Source organism: Sceloporus occidentalis, unplaced genomic scaffold, assembly GCF_023333645.1.
Source record: "Sceloporus occidentalis isolate IW3139 unplaced genomic scaffold, rSceOcc1.0.p SCAF_78, whole genome shotgun sequence".
NCBI lineage: Eukaryota > Metazoa > Chordata > Lepidosauria > Squamata > Phrynosomatidae > Sceloporus > Sceloporus occidentalis.
Window position 1 is genome coordinate 2,040,542 of NW_028317058.1, and position 21,071 is coordinate 2,061,612.

General features: G+C 38.1%; 1 protein-coding gene across 2 annotated transcripts in view; it reads left to right on the forward strand.

The window, feature by feature from the left end:
* The window catches only part of LOC149285512 (A disintegrin and metalloproteinase with thrombospondin motifs 6-like), a 123,574-nt gene that overhangs the window by 86,740 nt on the left and 15,763 nt on the right, over positions 1–21,071 (forward strand). For both annotated transcript variants that reach the window (XM_089495249.1, XM_089495250.1), the window contains exons 13-19: positions 2,582–2,645; positions 11,145–11,247; positions 14,171–14,304; positions 15,100–15,223; positions 17,045–17,125; positions 17,627–17,790; positions 19,096–19,234. In XM_089495249.1, coding sequence (XP_089351375.1) covers positions 2,582–2,645; positions 11,145–11,247; positions 14,171–14,304; positions 15,100–15,223; positions 17,045–17,125; positions 17,627–17,790; positions 19,096–19,234 — 809 coding nt within the window. The remainder of the gene's footprint in view (positions 1–2,581; positions 2,646–11,144; positions 11,248–14,170; positions 14,305–15,099; positions 15,224–17,044; positions 17,126–17,626; positions 17,791–19,095; positions 19,235–21,071) is intronic.

The window sequence follows — 21,071 nt, forward strand, 5'->3', positions numbered from 1 at the left end:
TCCATACATTATTTATGTATACCTGCAAATACAGTGTTTGTATGTCTTATTCGGTTGATTAATACCTGCAATGCTGTTTCCATGTATTTATTTGATCTATACCTGCAATGCTACGTTTTATATACTACTGTATACCTGCAAATACAGGATTTGTATGTCTGATTCTGTTTATTTGATATATACCTTCAGTGCTGAGATCACAGGTGAATTTCATTTGATCTATCCATGCAAAGCTTGGTTTGTGTGTTAATGTGTTGATCTATACCTGCTATCGGCAACTGGGGCTAATATTAATATATATGGGCAGCAGGGGCAAAAACACTAAGGGGGGTATAAACGACAATGCAGTGTGAAAAATCCATCCTGATGCAGACGTCTGTGACGTGGATTGTGTCCTGCTGTTTGTGTGTTTTTGGTTATCAGTGTAGCAGAGCCTGTCCTCGGGTGTGTGTGTGTAGGTGTTGGTGTGGCAGAGCCTGTCCTGGTGTGTGTTTAGTTGTCAGTGTGGCAGAGCCTGTCCTAGGGTGTGTGTTTGGGTGTCAGTGTGTCAGAGCCTGTCTGTGTGTGTGTGTGTTTGGATGTGGGTGTGGAAGAGCCTGCCCTGATGTGTGTGTTCAGTTGTCAGTGTGGCAGAGCCTGTCCTGGTGTGTGTGGGTGTCTGTGTGGCAGAGCCTGTCCTGGTGTGTGTGTGTGTGTGTTTGGATGTGGCAAAGCCTGTCCTGATGTGTGTGGGTGTCTGTGTGGCAGAGCCTGTCCTGGTGTGTGTGTGTTTTTGGATGTGGGTGTGGCAGAGCCTGTCCTGATGTGTGTGGGTGTCTGTGTGGCAGAGCCTGTCCTGGTGTGTGTGTGTGTGTGTATGTTTGGTTGTCGGTGTCGCAGAGCCTGTCCTGGTATGTGTGTGTCTGAGTGTTGGTGTGACAGAGCCTGTGTTGGTGTGTGTGTCTGAGTGTTGGTGTGACAGAGCCTGTGTTGGTGTGTGTGTCTGGGTGTCAGTGTGTCAGAGCCTGTCCTGGTGTGTGTGTGTGTTTGGATGTGGGTGTGGCAGAGCCTGTCCTGATGTGTGTGTGTGTGTGTGTGTGTGTGTTTTTGGTTGTCGGTGTGGCAGAGCCTGTCCTGGTGTGTGTGTCTGGGTGTTGGTGTGACAGAGCCTGTCCTGGTGTGTGTGTCTGGGTGTTGGTGTGACAGAGCCTGTGTTGGTGTGTGTGTTTGGTCATCTGTTCCTGGCACTTAACTTACAGTAGGAATTATTTAATTTATATTTATCCAGAGATAAAATGCCCTCCTGAAGTTGTAGTGACTTCAGGGGACAAAACGTTCAAGGCCCTGAAATAATTTAGTGGAAAAGTTATTTATTGTGTTATAATATTTATTTCAAGGATTAGTTGCACTCAATTGTGGCTTCAGGCTTCCCATGTTGAATGATCAAGTATTATTTTAGCCCAATAACAAAAGTATAATTCCATAGCACATTATTTTTGGAAATTATGAATGCCCCCCCAGTTTGAATGTGATATCTTGTGTGCCCCCCCTATATATTGTTTCTAGAGTCGCCACTGATTCTAAACTAGGTAGTCACTTGAATATGGTCAATCGTGGGTTTCAAAATGTTAATGTTTGCTGCAAGCTCATCTGTCCATGATATTCCACATGTAACCATATGCATACTATGAGTTTTTATAAAAGGGGTACACTTATCTGTTTTCAAAAGACATCTGATAGATTTGTACTTTTTAAAAGAAAATCCAGGGTTTGTAATTGATAACATATTTTGTTTTTGGACAACACATCCATTGGACTGTTGTTTTCATGCAGACTATGATTATGATAAATACAATGTGTACCAAAGCAGATTTTAGAAAGAATAGACTGCTTTACGTAACAGGGCGCAGCTCCTATGTTCTGTTTGCTGCCCTGATTAAGGACAGTTCTTCCTATGTTTAAAAAATGGTGAACGAATAGTTAATGCATACGTGCATCGTTAATTAGGATGGGCCTGTGTTTTTTTTATTTTTTATTCCTTTAAGATGGCTAAAATAAAGTACTAATCTCGAATCGGTAGCCAGATATTCTCATAAGAAGCTAGAAGCTTATGCAAAGGAATTATGGACAAAAAATAAATGAAAATATTTAACCTATATTAATCATCTATTGAAAAGTAGCTTAAAAAAAGTAGTGAAAACACCAGGGCAGACATCCTGATACTTGTATCCAAATATCCAGCCATTGGTGAAAACAATTCACAATAACTCGGGAGCAGAGGATAAAATAAGAATACAGTAGTAATGTATGCATGCATGAATATGTATTTGTAAATGTACAGTTTTAATGCATGCATAAATGCTTCATATAGAAACATAGAAACAGGTATGTCCACAAAATATCACAAGTTGAATTCTAGACCATTTAGTGAAAATGTTTTAGTATAGAAGTCACAACCCAACTTTGAGCATAAAATATATATAAAAACACTAATATTGTTAGAAAATTAAGTATAAGTATGTTTTAGTGGGTATTTTGGTATTGTTTTACATGTCCTTACAATAATTGGTTTACAAGAATAAAGGACAGTGCCTTTTTACAGACCTTCAGGTGGAGGAAAGTATTGCCTCGGGGAACGGAAGCGGTACCGCTCATGCAACACGGATGTAAGTAGAAATTGTGAAATGCTACATTGCTTGTACCGAACTGCAACGTTTTATACTTATTACAGGGCCTGTGATATCCGCATCAGATATCTTCATGGTTAACCCTCTGAGTGCTAGAATAGTATGGAGCACATGACCTTACATTATGCTTCATAACCTCTATCACTTGCTGGTTTAAATTTTCTCTTTTAGGCTGTAATACGTGTGTCATCCCCGTTTCTCCTGGTGGTGTCGAAAATGTTCTGTTTTTTAATAAGTACATTGTATGAAAATAAGATTACTGTTCCTTTAAGGATACATGCCAACTTTTTTTTTTAATTAAGCAATTCATACGTCATTGGGCATATGTGATTAATTCACTCCGTTTAGAGGAGAATGGCAGATTTAATTTTCTTATTTCAGTGACAGGGTACAGGTAGAAACACAGATGCCATCGTTTGGAGATCCCCAATTAGTTTTGGCAGATAAAAACCATTCAGCCCATCTACTCTGCCCTTTTTCCCTGTTGTGAAAACTTAAACCTTAATCAGATTTCTCATCTTAGATTTAGGATAGGTTCATGCTATATCCACTGCGTGCTTAAATTCTCTTACTACTACTCTCTACTACTTCTACGGAGAGGCTGTTCCCCTTATCTACCACCCTCTCAGCATCCTATTACAGGTGTAGGCAAACTTCGGCACTCCAGATGTTGTGAACTACATTTCCCTTGATGCTTTGCCAGCATTATGGCGGTAAGAGCATTATGGGAGATATAGTCCACAACATCAGGAGTGCCGAAGTTTGCCTACCCCTGTCCTATAACAATTGTAGGTACTCTGTCATAAGCCGTTAAGTAGGATTCTCAGGCAGTAAGACATGGTTTGTTTCATGGATCCCAGAAATTTGCAAAGGCTGTCTCTTTAATAAATAGCTCTGCCCTCCACCAGTTTCAATAGACAACTTGTGATTTTTATTCCAAAATCAATGCCAATACTTCAGCGAGCCTTTAAAAATGCTTATTATTCTGTTATAATTTGCATAACTCTAGTTTCGGTCTGGTTAGCATAGTGGCTTTCTTGGATGCACCAACCTAAACTTAGTCTCCTCCTGAGATTTTTCAAAGCTGATTTTGACCTTGAGGTCTGGTCTTTAATTTCTTGGATTGTTTTTAGCCTCAATACATATGGGAACACACTGGAGCATTTTCAGGATTCACGGGGGGGTTCTGGGGTTTAGCCTTTTACAAAACACGTTATTGTGTATTTCTGTTAGCGCAGACAGTTTGGGTGCAGTAACTCTCTCAAACCTTAACATTTGTGGATGTGCAATATGAGAGGTGGATGGTGCGGCCAGAGACACGGCATAGTCTGATATGAGGCTCAGCCGTCAGTCACCCACTGAATAAAGATAGTCCTCACAACCATATGGATGTGCTCAAGGACCAAAATACCAATTCTAATTTAAAGGAAGAATTTGAGTTGGCCCCTCCTTTCTTGGCAAGCCAGGCATTCTGTTTAAATCCACACCAGCTCGGTTATCCTTAACGCTATTGGTGGCTCCTCCACAGGCTCCTTTAACCATGGTTGAATTTACTTCCTAGACTACTGGAGGGCTCCCACTTCCTAAAAAAGTCATAGATGGACAGGCAGAGAAAGTTCTTTGTCAAAACAAATGTGTAATGTGTAAAATGCCTTATCTTTATGAAGTCTGTGAAAATTTGCGATATCTCTGAAGATTATTCCGTCTGTTAAACGATGATTGGTTACCAGTTCAACCACGTACAGTCTATGCAAGCCATGTTCTCTAGTTAGAATGTTTTGTAGTCCTTCATGGAATCATCACTGAATTCACTGCAAGGTGTGCCTTCACACTCAAGTTGGTCTTACTGCTCAGTACTCATTAGAGCACATGGTTTAAATCTGTGGAACCAAAGTCAGATGGCCATAAATGTTGCTGCTTGTATCGCAGAGTGAGGTAGTTGATGCAGAGGCACTCAGGGCTTGTGACAGGCCGAAGAACCAGATGGGGTTTCAGAGGACGCTGCTTGATTAATGTTAGCCTTAACCAGCTGAGAATTTGACAGCCTGTGCTTGAAAAATGTGTTGCTTTAACATGTTGTTTTCTTGGAAGAGTTCTTGTGCACTGTCAGCATTCATCACAGCCCTAATAATTTAAAGGGTATTTTTCTTTGCTGATTCTGCTTTTCATAAACAAAGTAGATGAAAAAAAAACATATCTACCAGACTTCATTTATCTTGCAAGGATAAACCTTCCTTTTGCCTGTTTCTTCTTTGAAATATCTTCATTTTCTTTGAAAACTGTCTTAGTGCCACTCCTACAGACCACACTCCCTCGTTCAATAGTGCAACACAATGCATTCTTGTGAAGCAATCCTCATTAATTTCGAAAGCCTGTAACGCAGTCTTGGAAGTAAATGAAAAATGATATTAACCGCTGCTTTCTTAACTTTTCATTTAACACCCAGGCCTACTATCTGTAGTCTCCCATGTAAGTATTTTAGCACTTGATACACTTCTAACCACTTTGAAGCACTAGCCTAGTTTGATGAATTTTATTATTATTTTTTTTTTTTACTATCGTATGGACCTACAGATGATAGTTGAAAAAGTTTTGCTGACATGAACCATATGGCAAAGAGTGCCCCCCTCCCCTATGTGATGTTTCTCTGTCTATACAGGTCAAGCTTAGACATGGCGCAGCTGTTTTTGGACATCATTCTCAACAAGCCCTACAGAGTTTCTCCCAAAAACTCTTTTTAGTTTAGTAACCTAGCCATCTCCAGCAACTCGGCCAAACCTGCCGAATCTTAACATTACCTACAACCAATGATGGCTAGAATTCACCACTACTAGGACTCGGTTTAAGGATCAGAATTAGCACCTGACATATGTTTCATTTTTAATAAGCACTTTGTAAGAAATGCAAGTTAACGTGCTGGCCAGAGATCCATGACATTTTTTTTGGTTTGTTTTGTTCATGGCTGCCAAAAAAAAATACATTAGCTATTATTTTATCACATCCACATCATTGATTTAAGAGGCTCTGGCACCATGCTTATTGATACCCTTACCAAATGTAGATGAAGGATTGCCATTTTTTAAAGCGGGGTTGTACAGATATTTTGAAGGGAGACATGGTTTCACTTGTGCCTCTCTGCATGTGTCAGGCCTTATTGTACATGAGGCCTAGCCATCTTTTCCCTGCCTGCGGCCCTTCAAAAAATCCCTTAAGACTCATTTTATTAAGGATGCCTACAAACATACGCCTTAACACCCTTCCTCCCATACTTCTTACGGTTAAATTTACAGAGATTTTATTAATTTATAGGTATGCTTACATTCTATACTTTATATTTTATATGTTCATTAGAGTCATGCATTTTTTCTTTATGAGCTACCCAACATTTACTATTTTTCCTATTGAGTATTTAACATTTCATTAATAAAAGACAAACATATAATGGAAGTCATGGAAACGTGAAGTTATCTGTTTGTGATTTAAAATTACTTTTGAAATTTAATGGAAATTACAAAAGGGTCAATGTATTTTTTTTTGTGGTCATTTTTCTCTACAGCAGTTTAACAAAAGAAAAAAGTCACGCATACCAAAAGCAGCACCGTACTGCCCAGAGAACACAATGTTTTTACAAGTCGTGTGGTGTAATTCACAAATATTCAAGCTTGACTTGGCACTTTGGTGTATTTAGCATATTTTCAAAATTTGCAATAGCTTCACCTTCCAAATCCTACAGCCTTGACGTGCTGTGGTAGGAAACTGAAGGAGAATACGCTGTAATTATGAAAACATTTGAATGGATATTGTATTTGTCATATATTACAATAGCGATAGGAATATAGTAACGTATCATTACAGTTTGGAGACCAAAAAGCAAACAATGGCCTTGTAATGCTGTTGACATTCTTTAATAAATAACATTGTTTGCCTTGGTAAATCATCTTTATAGCGATATTATATGGGATATTAAATCTACCCCATCAGTGAGAATGGTACGGTTATTTTCCACCATTATTATGGCATGTTATTCCAATACACAGGGCTAGAATAATAAAGCAGGAGATGGAATGGGCAATTACAACTTATATAGCAAGATCTTGGGTTCTTAACCCTTTGTTAGGCAGAATGGAAATTACATTCCCCTCTTTTAAGTCACATGTTGGTATAGAGCAAAGCTTTGCATTGGCCTACTGAAGTAGCATGCCACGTCTCTGTAAATGCTGTAGGATCCTCTCTAATCTGATTTTTTTTTTTTATTGCGATTGCCCTGATTTCTTTTACTAAGCATCAACTACTATTCATTTTCACGAGAAGCTGAGCATAGATGACATTCTAAAATATAGTGTATTATAATATAATATATACATTTTTTCTAAATTGTTAGTTTATTTGTGAGGCTACAGTGGGAACTGCTAACCTGAAAGTCAAGTTAAAGGTTGTAGTGTTCATATGGTGGATGAACCCAGTCTTCAGGAGTTCTCGTGTTTGTCTATGAAAGACGCAAGATTTTTTTTAACTCTACTGCTAGAGACAATTGGCGAATGGGACCTAAGAGTAGTAATTTCTGATGAGCATACCTCCAACAATTCGGGACACTTGTGTTTAGGGATGGAGTGGAGTTAAGAGCAGAAGTGTGCAGGGCTTACCTTATGGAGCCCAGCAACAGCCCAGACCTCCTTTGATTTTACAGATCCCTTGGTGCTCAGGGAAGTTTAGTGGATCTACCTAACCAGCCTGTGATCATCGCTGCCCACAAAAGCAGGACAATAGGGCAGCTCTGCAGAATAGTGAGCCTGAAAACCAGGACACTTGGGGGTAGGTAGACAACATCACAAAATGATGACAAATGAAAGAAGAATGCTAGGTTGGTTAGTAAGAGGTACGAGTGCGATTTTATAGATAACTGTATGACACTTCACCTTCAGTACAGCAGACACCTATAGCAAGTCTAACGAAGCGCTAGGAAAATGGTGGATGGTTTTCAGGATGACATGATCGGATTAAACTAAAAGATCTGAAGACATAATGAAAGAGCAGGGATGTTATAGAAATATTTAAATACTTCAGGGTGGCCAGATGGCTCTTTTAACTGTACCAATGTGGCTGCTGTAAACAGCGTAGCATTTAATTATAGTGGTCCTGGTTAAAGGAGATCCAAATAGAAAATGCTGGATTAATTAAGGTTCACCCTAGTCTTGATAGACTTGTCCCTGATAGAGATCGGTTTGACACTCATATACATGGAAGCCTTAAAATGATCACTCATCACACATGGGAGTTGCTTTGTTTTATCAGTCTTGTTCCATTCAGATACATCTAGAGAAGTTATTAAAAGCTGTGAGGCATACGAGTTACCCATGTAATGAAAGTGCAAAGCTAGACACAATGTTACAGTGTAACTCGGCTTCTGCACTAATATAACACACCCCCATATTTCATAAGGGGATTAATTAGGTGGAACATGTACCCCTGTTGAAGTATGTCATCAAATACTAATTAAATGTAAAAAAATAAAGTAAAAAGACTGGGATCATACTTATTAAAACAAAATTAAACCAACACCAGCAAAAATAATACAAGAGGTTTATTCGCTAAACAGTAGATTTGATAAGTGTTTTTTATCTTGCTTCAGCTCACTGTTAAGTGAATAAACCCATACATGTTATTTGTGGCTTGTTTATATGTGGGGGTATTTAGTTTATAGGAAATTAATGTTTCCAAGGGGTCTGTCTACAAGAGGTGTGAATCACGGTTCAAGCTCCAATGACACGTTGCAGAGACAGCTCCACGGTGGTAGTTTAGTGAACGGGGTAACTTAGATCTCATTGGATATACAATAATTACGTAGGGTAGAAAAAAATGGTACGTGAACTTTTGAAAACCTATGGTTCCACAGCTGTGTACAATTTGTAGGCTGGTTTTGATAATTTTTAAGATATTACAGCCTGGTTAAAATCAAGCCAATGGAATCAATATGTTGCTCTCTTGACCAATGCCTGTTACGTCTAAACAAATGTTTTGATTGCTGATTTAAATAAAGCTTTGTAAAACTGTGCAGAGCAAGAGAAGTAAAGAGAATCCATTAAATAAAAGAAAAACACAGTTTGCTGATTCAGCGATTGTCTGTCTGACTGTAATTGCTGTAACTCGATATCTCCATCAGAGAATAGAGGGGGAAAAAAAGATGGCATTCGGAACACATACTTCAGCTGTGACGTTCTTCGTGTTACAATCAAACACGCAATGTTAGTACTTCATTTTCAAAGTACTAACTTTAATGTTTTAAACATGTATACAGTAGATGTTAATCACTACCAACACCCTGTTGACTTAAAACCTTGTTTAAAATAATAATACCATTAATTACACGAACAAGTGAGTTGTTGTGTATGGTGTGCCAAGCTGATTTAACACACATGTGCACTTGTTTCTTTGAAACTCAAATAACTAAATCATAGCTATCTAAGTTATCGCAGGATGTTTGATAACGAGAACAGATTGCATAACCTGGTTTGATTTTTCATGCATGTCCTCCTATAAGACGTTTGACTATACTGAAATAAAAAACCACAGGGCTTAACCCTTCAACATACAGTAACACATTTCTAGTGCTACACATCTAAAATGTGACTTTCCGAGATATTATGTGCCTCGTTGTGGCATTTTTTGAGCTTGTTGTAAATGTTTCCATTATATATCGAGATGTATACTTGCTGGTTATACTGGAGCTTAAGCTTGTGATGGGAAGTAGAACATTTGAGTGGCCTCCACATTTATGAATAACATGTCTACACTCTAACCTTATCAATTGTTAGGATATGGGACCATGTAGCAGAACCAGTGGTGGCCAGTCTTTGGCTTTCCAGCTACTGAACTATGGTTCCCTAGATGTTTAGCAGAACATTGGGGTAACCTTATTCCTGGACAGTCATCATTTCCATGAAAACTGTATCATATGCTAACTATGCAGATAACAGTATCAGCTAGCGTCATAATAATAGGAAGGTGTGCCGTCTCTTGGAACTAAGGAATCTATCAAAAGAGGGACACAGAAATAAGGTATAAAGCATTCTTAAATGCAGATAAGTAATAGCAACAGATAGTCAAGAGGTTTATAAATGTCAATGGTCGTGGCTCTACAAATTCCATGATGCTTGGTCAAGGTGACATAGCTTATATGTAGCTCTATGGCTGTTATGAAACATTATTCCTAGCTAGAATTCCAAAAGAACAGAAATGTGACTGTGGTGTATTTTTTCAGGATTCCTTGAGTTTAGTTGAAGCTACAGGGGAGAGGTCTTGGCGAATACAAAATTTGTCAGTGTGTAAATGTTCCTGCATTTCCTTGTAATTGCAGAACTTGCTGAAACATTTAACAGGTTTCATTGGGAACTAGAGAAGGTCCAAGCTGGTCCTTCACACATTTTAGTGAATACCCTTTGTGTAATATTTTCACCTCAGGGGTATTCTCTGATCAACTTAGTGAGTATGGCCCTATGTCTACTTAGAAGGTATAGTTTCTAGGTACCAAGAAAACTACCTATTGACTATCTCTGGCATTTTTTCACCCAGAAATTCTATGTAAGAATTAAGTAATCAAGCCTTTTATTACCATGAAGGCATATCCCTCCAGGAGAGGGTAAAAGAGCATATGACTCTGCAGGGAACGTGGGACATGAAACATTCTCTTTTCTTTTACACTCCTCATAAAATTGTTTATGCTGGTAGTTAAAAGAATATAAATGGGTATATTAGCTCTCGTCAGATGGGCTTCATTATATTGCACAGCCATCCAATGATTCCCTTAGCAGGAGGCTAATGGCATTTTTCAGTTCAGCGTTCAAAACAGCTGGTTCTGCAGGACTATAACTGCGCTTTCATAGCTCTGTTTATATTCTGGATTCTTCATCTATTTTTTATGTGTTTATAAGGAGATACCTGATGGATTAATTGCAAAGTGATCCATGACATGCATTGGAGATTAAACCTGTTAAGAACTGGTGTAACACTTAGCACTGTTTATATAACTTCTATTATATAATACTTGCCCCATATTACAAAGGATACAATTTAGTCTGGATACCAGTTTAAAAACTCTTCCCATATAATAACGTTTAACATTTCTTTTCATTTTTATTTTGGTCCTAACAGAATGAATCGTTCACTATAGTTCTGATATTCCCAGCCTCAAAAAAAAAGTGCTTGATAAGCTTTGTGAGTTTCATATCTCGCTCTTTCTGAGATAGTATTAATTAACATGTTATATGTATTGTACTCTCGAGTATGCTTTACATACGGCAAAAGAGAACATAAGTTGGCAAGCCATCAGCAGATAATTCAGGCTTCAGTTTGAGTTGCTAAGTATGGTTCTTTGATTAATTCTTGCACAGAATTGTGTGTTTTTTGTACCCAAAACATGTCATTTACAGGATGAATTAATATACTGCTAGAAGAATCTAACCTTGTTTTGCTTTGTTTTAGCCTTGTCCCTCCGGATCCCGAGACTTCAGAGAAAAGCAATGTGCGGACTTTGATAATATGCCTTTCCGCGGGAAATATTACAACTGGAAACCCTACACTGGAGGTATACTGCCGTATATGTGAATAGGAGAATATAGTTAATCAAGACGATGCATGTAGACAAGTTGTATCAGAAAATGTCGAGATGTGAATACTGCAATATTTTCTTTATAATTACAAATTTTAAAGAGGGAGGAAGTGCTCTACAATTGTTAGATAGCAGCATAGCAGGGCAAGAGAACCATGGCGCAGGCTAGTAAAGGTCAACACGGATGTAAAATGAAATTAAAATGGCCTCCTAATACAACCAAGTTATACTAGAACTCAACAAGATTATTCCCCACAGGACAGCCCTTCAAGGAAACCTATCCAGGAATGTGTCATTTAGAAATGCTGCTCCTTTACTTGTCTGACACATTTGCTATGAGGGTGATTGTTTGCATAGTTCCAGTGCTTTCTCCTCAGTCCTGCAACCTATATTGCTGGTGCAAGGATTTTTGCCATCCTAGGCAAAACATAATTTTGTCGCCCCTGGCTCCACCCCCACAAGTCCCTCCCTGTTTGCCACACCCACTTGTACCCCACTCGCTCCCACTCCTCCCCATAGTGACCGCGAGACTCTCATGAAGTGACCGCGGTGCCCCCTCCAATAAGGCGCCATAGGTCGGGCGCCTACTTTGCCTATAGGTGGCGCCGGCCCTGTATATATGCCACTGGCACACTACACAGACCTAGTTGCCATCAACCTGCAATGGGCAGAATCCCACCCCCCCCCGTATCTTATTCCAGATGCCCTCAGTATTATATATGGAACGCCATGTAAAGATAATATAGTGCTTGTGGTTAAAATAATAGCATGTCTAAAGAAAACACTGAAGCGGTCTTGCAACCGAGAACTTGAAAGTAATTCAGATAACCCATAAAGATTTTTTTGGCATATTTTCTAGAGCCTTTGGTAAGCTGCCAAGGGGCTATTAGTCACCTGCCCACCACCTGTCTAACCCAACCCTGCATATCTTTTTTTTCCGAACTAATATTTGTTAAATGTTGTCATTGAATTTACTGTATATTGTTGGGAGGAAGTGTAAACTGCTTGTTGAACACTATGGCAGTTGTCGTACAGTAAGAGTTAGAAGGCTACCAGGCGGCTGTGCCTGTACTGTTAAAAATGTTTTAAGCCTTGACATGATAGCTGTAAAGTTTACATAAGCGACATTCTTAGTCTACTAGACTGAGGTTAGACATATTGTCTTTATAAAAACTCACTGATTGATTTAGTGTCTCTGTTGCCTGTTAAAGATGAGGCGACATGAGGTGGAACAGATGGCTCAAAAGGGACAGATCAGGTCACAATTAAGCAGGGAATCTGTGAATTGGGACTATTTTTGGGTTGTTGGTTTTTGGGGTTTTTTTTACAAGAAGTTGGTACATTTTCAGACTATATTATCCTCAGATATATAATGATGCTACTATTCACTTTTTGCAAAAAACAAGGGAGTACACCATAGGATTGGTGGACAGTCAGGAGGAGGTATGCTGCTGGTACAGAGACATTCTTTAGTATTCATTAGAAGGGCAGACATTCTGGAACCTTTTGTTGGGACCCTATTTTAGCTACTTACACATATCTTGTGTTCCTTATTAGAAATAATCAAAAGAAAAATAAACAGTTTTAATTAAGCGACAGGACATAAACTTGTATTTGCTGTTTTTGTAGAATATTATATATTTATATTATATATATATATATAAAAATATGGAGGACATTTCATGTATTTATGTAGCGTGTTTTTAATAGAATGTCAATCTCGCGTAAGAATTGCATGGGTCGATATGGTTTATAATGTTATATACACTTGAATAAACAGTATTTGCTCAGTCCTATGGATCGGCTCCGGTCTCCCCCTCTTTGGCTATCAACAAAAACAGCCATGTCATTGGTTACTCCAAACAAGCAGTTTTTAGTCCAATAAATGAAAGAGTCTCTCTGCATATACAGAAATCTAAGTTAGCCCTTGCAGCAACAAGGGTGAAAATGTTTTCCATAGACAGGTAAAATGTTCTTTCCTGATGGGTAACCTAAATCCATGAAAGGTAAAATGTTCTCTCCTGATGAGTAACGTAGACCCATAGACTCATAAACAGGTAAAATGTTCTCTCCTGATGAGTAACGTAGACCCATAGACTCATAAACAGGTAAAATGTTCTCTCCTGATGAGTAACGTAGACCCGTAGACAAGTAAAATGTTCTCTCCTGATGAGTAACGTAGACCCGTAGACAAGTAAAATGTTCTCTCCTGATGAGTAACGTAGACCCGTAGACAAGTAAAATGTTCTCTCCTGATGAGTAACGTAGACCCGTAGACAAGTAAAATGTTCTCTCCTGATGAGTAACATAGACCCATAGACCCATAAACAGATAAAATGTTATCTCCTGATGGGTAACGTAGACCCGTAGAACCATAAACAGATAAAATGTTATCTCCTGATGGGTAATGTAGACCCATAGACAGGTGAAATGTTCTCTCTTGATGGGTAACTTTTTTCTGCATGGGTAGTGTTCCAGACCTGCGTGTAATAATGTGTAAGCAAAGCGAAACAATGTGTGAAGTGGAAGTGGATGGGTACTTTTGTTGATGTGGGCAATAACCTACATGAGGGCCAACCTGACAATATAAGAACTGTAGATGAGTGTGGCGAATAGATGTGTTCGAAAAATAGCTAACCATCACCATCGGGATTTGTCTGACTGACAAATATGTTTCGAAAAGTAGTTAACCCAAAGAACAGCCAATCAGAGGCTTTGAAAGTCATATTTACTAATTGGGCGCCAAGCGCCTACTTCATTTTATATGAAAGCACACTGTTCCATTCTTGTCTCTGAAAGAGTTAAAAGATACATGACTTCTATTTGCTTCGTTCATGGGGTTGAGATGCAACAGGCAGTCTATAAAATATTAATGTCTGTGTCTGTGTTGTAATCATAGGTGGTGTTAAAACATGTGCGTTAAACTGTTTGGCTGAAGGCTATAATTTTTACACTGAGCGAGCCCCCGCTGTTATTGATGGAACTCGATGCAACGCTGACTCCCTGGACATCTGCATTAATGGAGAATGCAAGGTTACTGACAACATATTTAATTTAATTCACGGATATGAGCATATGTTAACCAGCAGTGTATATTTTGCAACTAGCCACCACCAAATAAATTAACCCAAGTCTAGGCATTAGAAACAGATGTACCTTATTGGAAAAACGCTCTGCATTCTGTTTTCTGATGGTTTTGCCTAATTATATATTTCTAGTAATCACACTGTAAAAAGAGAGGTTTTTGAAACCTTTTATGCTTTGCTTATTATGGGTTTTTGGTTATGTCTTTTTTTAGGTATAAATAAAGGAAAGTGGTCAATGCTCTACAATGCTGCATGACATTTATTGACAAAACAAACTTTACCAAATTAAAACTAAGTATTATTTATAACATTACATAAACATATTTACATATATGCCCATATAGCATCATCATAGGGCAATTTGGAAAAAGTAATTGTGTACACACACACAAATATATGTAATTGGCTTTATGTAAATGTTCCAGAAGCTCATGTTCTATTAGAAAAGTTATTTGGCTGTCACTATTCATTTTGGTTAAACACTTTAAATATAAGAAAAATGATGGAAAAAATGTGATAAAACACAAGGCAATTTGCTTTGAATGTAGATTTTACTTTTAATTCTATTGCTGTGCATGTAGACAGTGAGTTTATTTTTATACCTTTTTTTGCATTTTAGTTTTATACTTTTAGGGGTAATGTAACCAAAAGGGACACGCGGGATACATAAAGAGTTACTTATGTTACAAAGTTCCATTCACTAATGCTCATTTTACTGTTACATTTATTTTGTCCCGGTTAGCATGTAGGCTGTGATAACATTTTGGGCTCAGATGCCAAAGAAGATAGGTGTCGAGTGTGCGGAGGAGATGGAAGCACTTGCGAAGCGATTGAGGGATTCTTCAACGATTCGTTGCCCAGAGGAGGTAAGTACATTGACAGGTTGGCATCATGTAAGTCTGACACTTCTGTGACTACAATACCTTCACTACTAAGAATTAAAATGTGCCACCCAACCTATATGCCTTTCACGTTTCTTTATTCAGTAAACCTAAGAGCCTGACTTAAAAGGAAGAAAGTTACGTAAAGGTTTCCAACACACCCCTAAAATAAGTGTCCCTTTTGGCCATTGGAAATGTTGGAAAATATGCACCTATGTCAACAAGGTCAATATTTTGTGGTCAGCCTTGGTCTGAACATACCAGCGCTCAACAAACAAGGCTTACATAGAAAGATCATTGATCGATCATACACTAGATATAGTCAGGATAGAAATTCCGCCTCGGGACCTGGCAGAAAATTACCCATGTTACCAAATGTGGAATTCCATACAAGGAAAAGCTGATGGCGTAGTTTCTTGGAATCAAAGTATTCTATTTGACAAATACCCTTCTCCAATCAGATGGCCACTCTTCCATTACCAGGAACACATTTGTAAACCCTGGGCATCAGCCTTAGATTAGAAGCATTACAGTTGGCCTTTTGTTAGGGAGGATTCTTTAAGGTCAGTGTTTTCTGGAATGAACCGTACTCCCCTGCTCATTAACTAATTTGAAGGATGATGTTAGCAGGGATATTTAGTAACTGTGGAATTATTATGAGGCAGGGAATCTATCAAGTTGAGTGATAAACGAGTAAAGAGAATTTTTTTCTGTTTGGTCGCACTCAACTTCTGAACCATGAGAATCTTTGTCACATAATCATACACACACATTTATTGCTTTCATAATTTATACCGCTTCATTACGTTTGTTCTTCATTTGGAAGATTGAATCTGCAGGCACATTAAAATTTAGAAAACTGTATTTTGATGATCTTTTGCTGTAACACCCATACATCATTTTAATAGTTGTACAATCTGTACTGTATCAGTGTCATCCCATCAGCTGCAGAAGGCTTTAAATTGTGTTAAATTAAAAAAAATATTAAATGAGATGCCAAAACTAAAGGGCCGGAATAGGGCATTCTGCAGACCGTGCAACAAAGAAGGGTAACAGTCTGTATTTGGGGACAGAAGGTAGCCCAATGCTTTGTTCTGACAACATACACTACATAGCTCTCTTTCCCTGGAATAATTTTTTATTACAATGTAGTTCTAAATCCATACACTAATCTCATCTATAAAAGTGAGACGTTTGACTCTACAGTACATAGTTGTGGGCATCCATCAGAAGGGGCAAGATGGGGTTTATGCACAGCCCGTGTTCACCCATTCCCTTAAAAGTTATGCTTAAATGGTCTACAAGGAAAAGTAGAAATCTAAGCACTTACAACTGTAAGCCGTTTATGAAGTCTAATAAATTAGGTGACCTTGAATGAAAGAATAGATGAATGAGATCACAATGAAATTAGGAAGAGAAAGATTCCACTTACCCACAAGTTAAACGTGGCTTAACTATCCCCTTTTTGTAAGTAGTATTTTAGTCACATAATCCAGATTGCACTAGAACCGATCCCTAAGAGATTTCTTCACAGTTTTACAAATGCTGCGTTATGACTGTCCAGTGATTATGATCCCTCGTAAAATATCAACTGCTATAGTCTTGGTTATAAAATAGTTTCTTCTGACATTAAGCCTGGGCTCTTTTTTTCAAGCTCTGAAGTTTGATTTTAACACAGTGGTTCAGGCAACCCCTTTTGGATTCTGCAGACTTTAAAGTGTGTCAATATTGAATAATTTATTGAAGACCGGTTTCCTGTCTTTAGCTCCAGATGCCGGTAATAACAGGCTAACCTTTGCCTTCTAGGCTACATGGAAGTTGTTCAAATTCCACGCGGTTCAGTTCACATTGAAATTAAAGAAGTTGCTCTCTCTAAGAACTATATAGGTAAGCTTTAAAAATGGTTTTGGGAATGTGTTTTGCTGGCATGACAAGAATGGGGGGGGACGCTAAAAAGCAAACATGGCTGTGTTTAGACAGACATAAACATTGGCTTTGTAATGGCTAGATTCAGTGCTGTGTTATTACATTCGTTCAGGTACCCAAGTGAAAAAATGGATATGGTGGTGCAATTCCTTCATTGTTTATTTCTTGGGAGACAGTTATACATGAGAATTCATATTTTATCCCCTTGATGGATACCTTTCTTAATAGAATTTGTTCTATAAAGATCTTAAGTATGACCTGTGGTTTTGATTTCCGTGTCAGCTTACTGTGATATAACCATGGCCTGGCTTTTCCATCACTTCTACAAGATTTTTGGATTTTTTCTTGTCTCATATAATATTGTTATATTATTTCCATTTGTTCTTTTGCCCTTATTGCACCGATTATTACTTAAGCATTTTTCTTCTACAATGTAACACTATTTGCTTTTCTCTTCTATAGCTTTGAAATCGGAAGGCGATGACTACTTTATCAATGGTGCTTGGACAATAGATTGGCCAAGGAAGTTTGATGTAGTTGGGACAGCATTTCACTATAAGCGTCCGACTGACGAGCCTGAGTCTCTGGAAGCGTTGGGGCCAACCACAGAAAGTCTAATAGTGATGGTAAAGCAATGTAGCAAATTAAGATAAACGATCCACTAACCGATGTAAGAGGAAAACCTAAAGGTTGAGGAAATAATCATGCTTTTCTTCCAAGTGTAGGGAAGGCCATACATCACAGTTACATGATATTATTCGGATTTATACCATATCATTTAGTGCTGTAACAGACTAAGACCCTCCAAGGCCCCTAGGGAGACCTGCGCGGACACACATTGTCGCACCTGTCAGACGTGCTTACATAACGTGACCCTGCTGCATGCTCGCCTTCCAGCTACGGTAGCCTGCACAGTACAGTTGCTGGTATGCGACCAGTAGCAGAGCACTGGCAGACTATCCACTCATGCCCAGTGAGCCTAATGGATAATTTATCACTGGTTTAGTGACTTAAACCCAGATTAAATGTTTTTTTTTTTTTGCTTTTTTTTTTTTTTTAATATTCCTTAAAAAATCTAATTATTGAAGCTATTTGATAGAAAGGCAATATATGTTACTTGCATTCTTGGACTTTGTAGTTATTTAGTTCAAGGTGGTAAGTACCTAAGAAAAAGAACCTACAATTAGCTGCATGAGAGTACCAGGGTGCCAAGTAATTTTTGGCCAGCGAAAGATCTAAATAGAATGATATCCCTTCAGTAAAACAAAATAATAATTCTCTAGAAAGAAATAGCTAACACAATAAAAGGCTTCCTTTCAGTATTTTTAAGAAGGACCTCAGTTTCTTTGTGAGGATCTTCAATTTTCATGAGGATGTTTGGAGGGGAGGGTAGAAACTGTCATGGAAGGGAATCAAGTGATTGCTGTAAGAATAGATCACAGCAGCCTAGGCTGATATTGGCTTATTACAGGTATTACTACATCACAATTCTAATTTTTTTCCCCAGTAATCATCCCTGTTGCCTTAGCAAACATTACAAATATTTTAGGCCAATGTTCGTAGTTTGTAGTACAATTGACCTTATATGGTCAGTGAATGCTAGCCGTAACTTCTGTCTTGCTGGAGATTTCAGCGAACTGAAAGACTGAGATATTTTGGCTTTGCAGGCACAGTTGTAATCATTTTTTTTTTTCAAATAATGACTTAACTTGGTAATTTAATTTTCATGGATGAAGCAATTGTAGAGTAGGGACTAATTGAATAATACAGTTGTAAAATGTGTTCATAGTTAACTAGATTACCTTTTTTATAGAAACGTATCTGTCTGTTGGTCTTTTTTTTTTCTTAAAGGATCAGAAATCTAAAGCATTTTTTTGATGTCTGTTTTTATGACCCAATCTTTTTCAATCGTTTTATGATTTATCCAACAGATTCTTCTTCAGGAACAGAACTTGGGCATTCGATATAAATTTAATGTCCCCATTACACGCACAGGCAGTGGAGACAATGAAGTCGGGTTCTCTTGGTTTCACTTTCCATGGTCAGAATGCTCAGCAACATGCGCTGGAGGTAAGGCATTCAATGAAAACTTATTCCCTGACACTTAGTCAGCACGCTCTTGTCTTATATGACCTAACAAAACATAATTAAGTGCTCAAAAAGGGACATTTAAAGGGCTTTAAAACAGTGATTTAAATACATGGATTATACAGAAGCTATCTGGCCACTCTGGTGGGTCATATCATCCCATACATATTTACTTTGACCCTTTACTTTTTGAACCAAACTTGCTTTGAATTCAATATAGATGTACAGAGTTCATGCAAACTAAACCCTGTTTAAGGCTCTGTGAAACTTTAATCTGCCTATGAACCTGCTTTGTGAAAGGTTTAAATTTAGTTTTTTTTCATAAATTGAATAATTTTGGATAAATTCAGTTTCCAGCAAGAAGGGTTGAGTTGGCCCTATATATAACTCATAGTTTAATGTTTAAGGAAACTGAAGAAGTGTCCCTGATCTAAGTATATTTTATAGAGGGCCAGGAAAGCTCTTCCTGCAGCGATTCTTCATATATTGTATAATGAAGTGAAGAAACTGAAACACAACTTCCCACAAACTCTCCACTTAGTTAATCGATGTCTTTGTAGGAGTCCAAATATCTTTTAGTAATATCAATAGTATCTAAAAACATAGTGTAAGTACTGAAATATGCCATGTTATGTTCAACCATTCGTAGTATGCTTGATACTTTAGACAATGAGTGTGAAGGTACCTGTTCCAAGACCTTTATTATAAAATTGCCGTAAATGGCAGGACTGTACAATTAAAGACAGAGGCATATTTAAGTACCCACGAGAAGAATAAAACATCCAGTCTAGAACATTCACTCTAGAAGGTTGGCAATGAGAACCTGTAAATGGTTCATAAGGCCAGTGGTCCAGCCACAGGCTTTCATGGTTTCTTCTCGAAGGATTTGAAAGGCTGTATTGCTTAACTCCTTTGACATCCAGCATATCCATTACTCAACAATATCTGTGTCATGGTAAGATTCTTGCCAAACTTTTACTCAATACGAACCACTGTTGGTGGATACAATGGACTTGCTTATACTATGTGGTTATGTAATGAGAAATCTCTGATTTCTGTGCCATCTCTTAGTTTTGTATACTGTATATGTGTTCTAGGTGTGATTAGGTTCTCCGTTTGTCCATTAGCTTTCTGGGCACTCTTTGGTTTTCTGTATAATATTCAGTCCATGGAGATAGATAATGGAATGTGTCCATGCAGTGTTGGCACTAGCCAGCACTCAGACCTTAACCTTATTCAAGAGATGTTTAAAAGCACTCCAGCTTGTTGGAATTCTTTATTTGTTTAGTAAGTATGACCTTTGGCAAAATACCGAGACGGAATAATGCTTTCCCTGAAGACGAGTTGGCTCTTTGGGGTTTTGCAGATTAGTGCATTTCTATATACAATCCAAGCAGGGTTTGTTTTCATTCCGTATGTTATGACGATCGGACAGCTGCAGCAGGGAAGCTCTTAGAAATTGTTTTGAACAATAATTCGTCGGATGCTGAAATCCATCCACTTTCCTGAAATGGTTACTGTTTCTTTACATTACTTTGTTTATTTTTGCAAGGCAAAAAGACATCTGACTTAGGTTTTTCACTTGGAAAGGTCAACAAAGGTCAGCCTATTAATGCTTGGAGCGTAAGACTAGTGGAAGCTGTATTTCTTATCTACCTGAGACTTGGAACGGATTAAAAACAAGTCTCTGTTTTTAGTGTGTTTGGTATGGTACACAATCCATCTGGTTTTCGGCAAGTTTTACCCCAGGAAAAGTACTCTCTTAAATCCCCCAGTGAATCTAATAAGCAAATGTAAATACCTGTTAAAAAGTAGTACA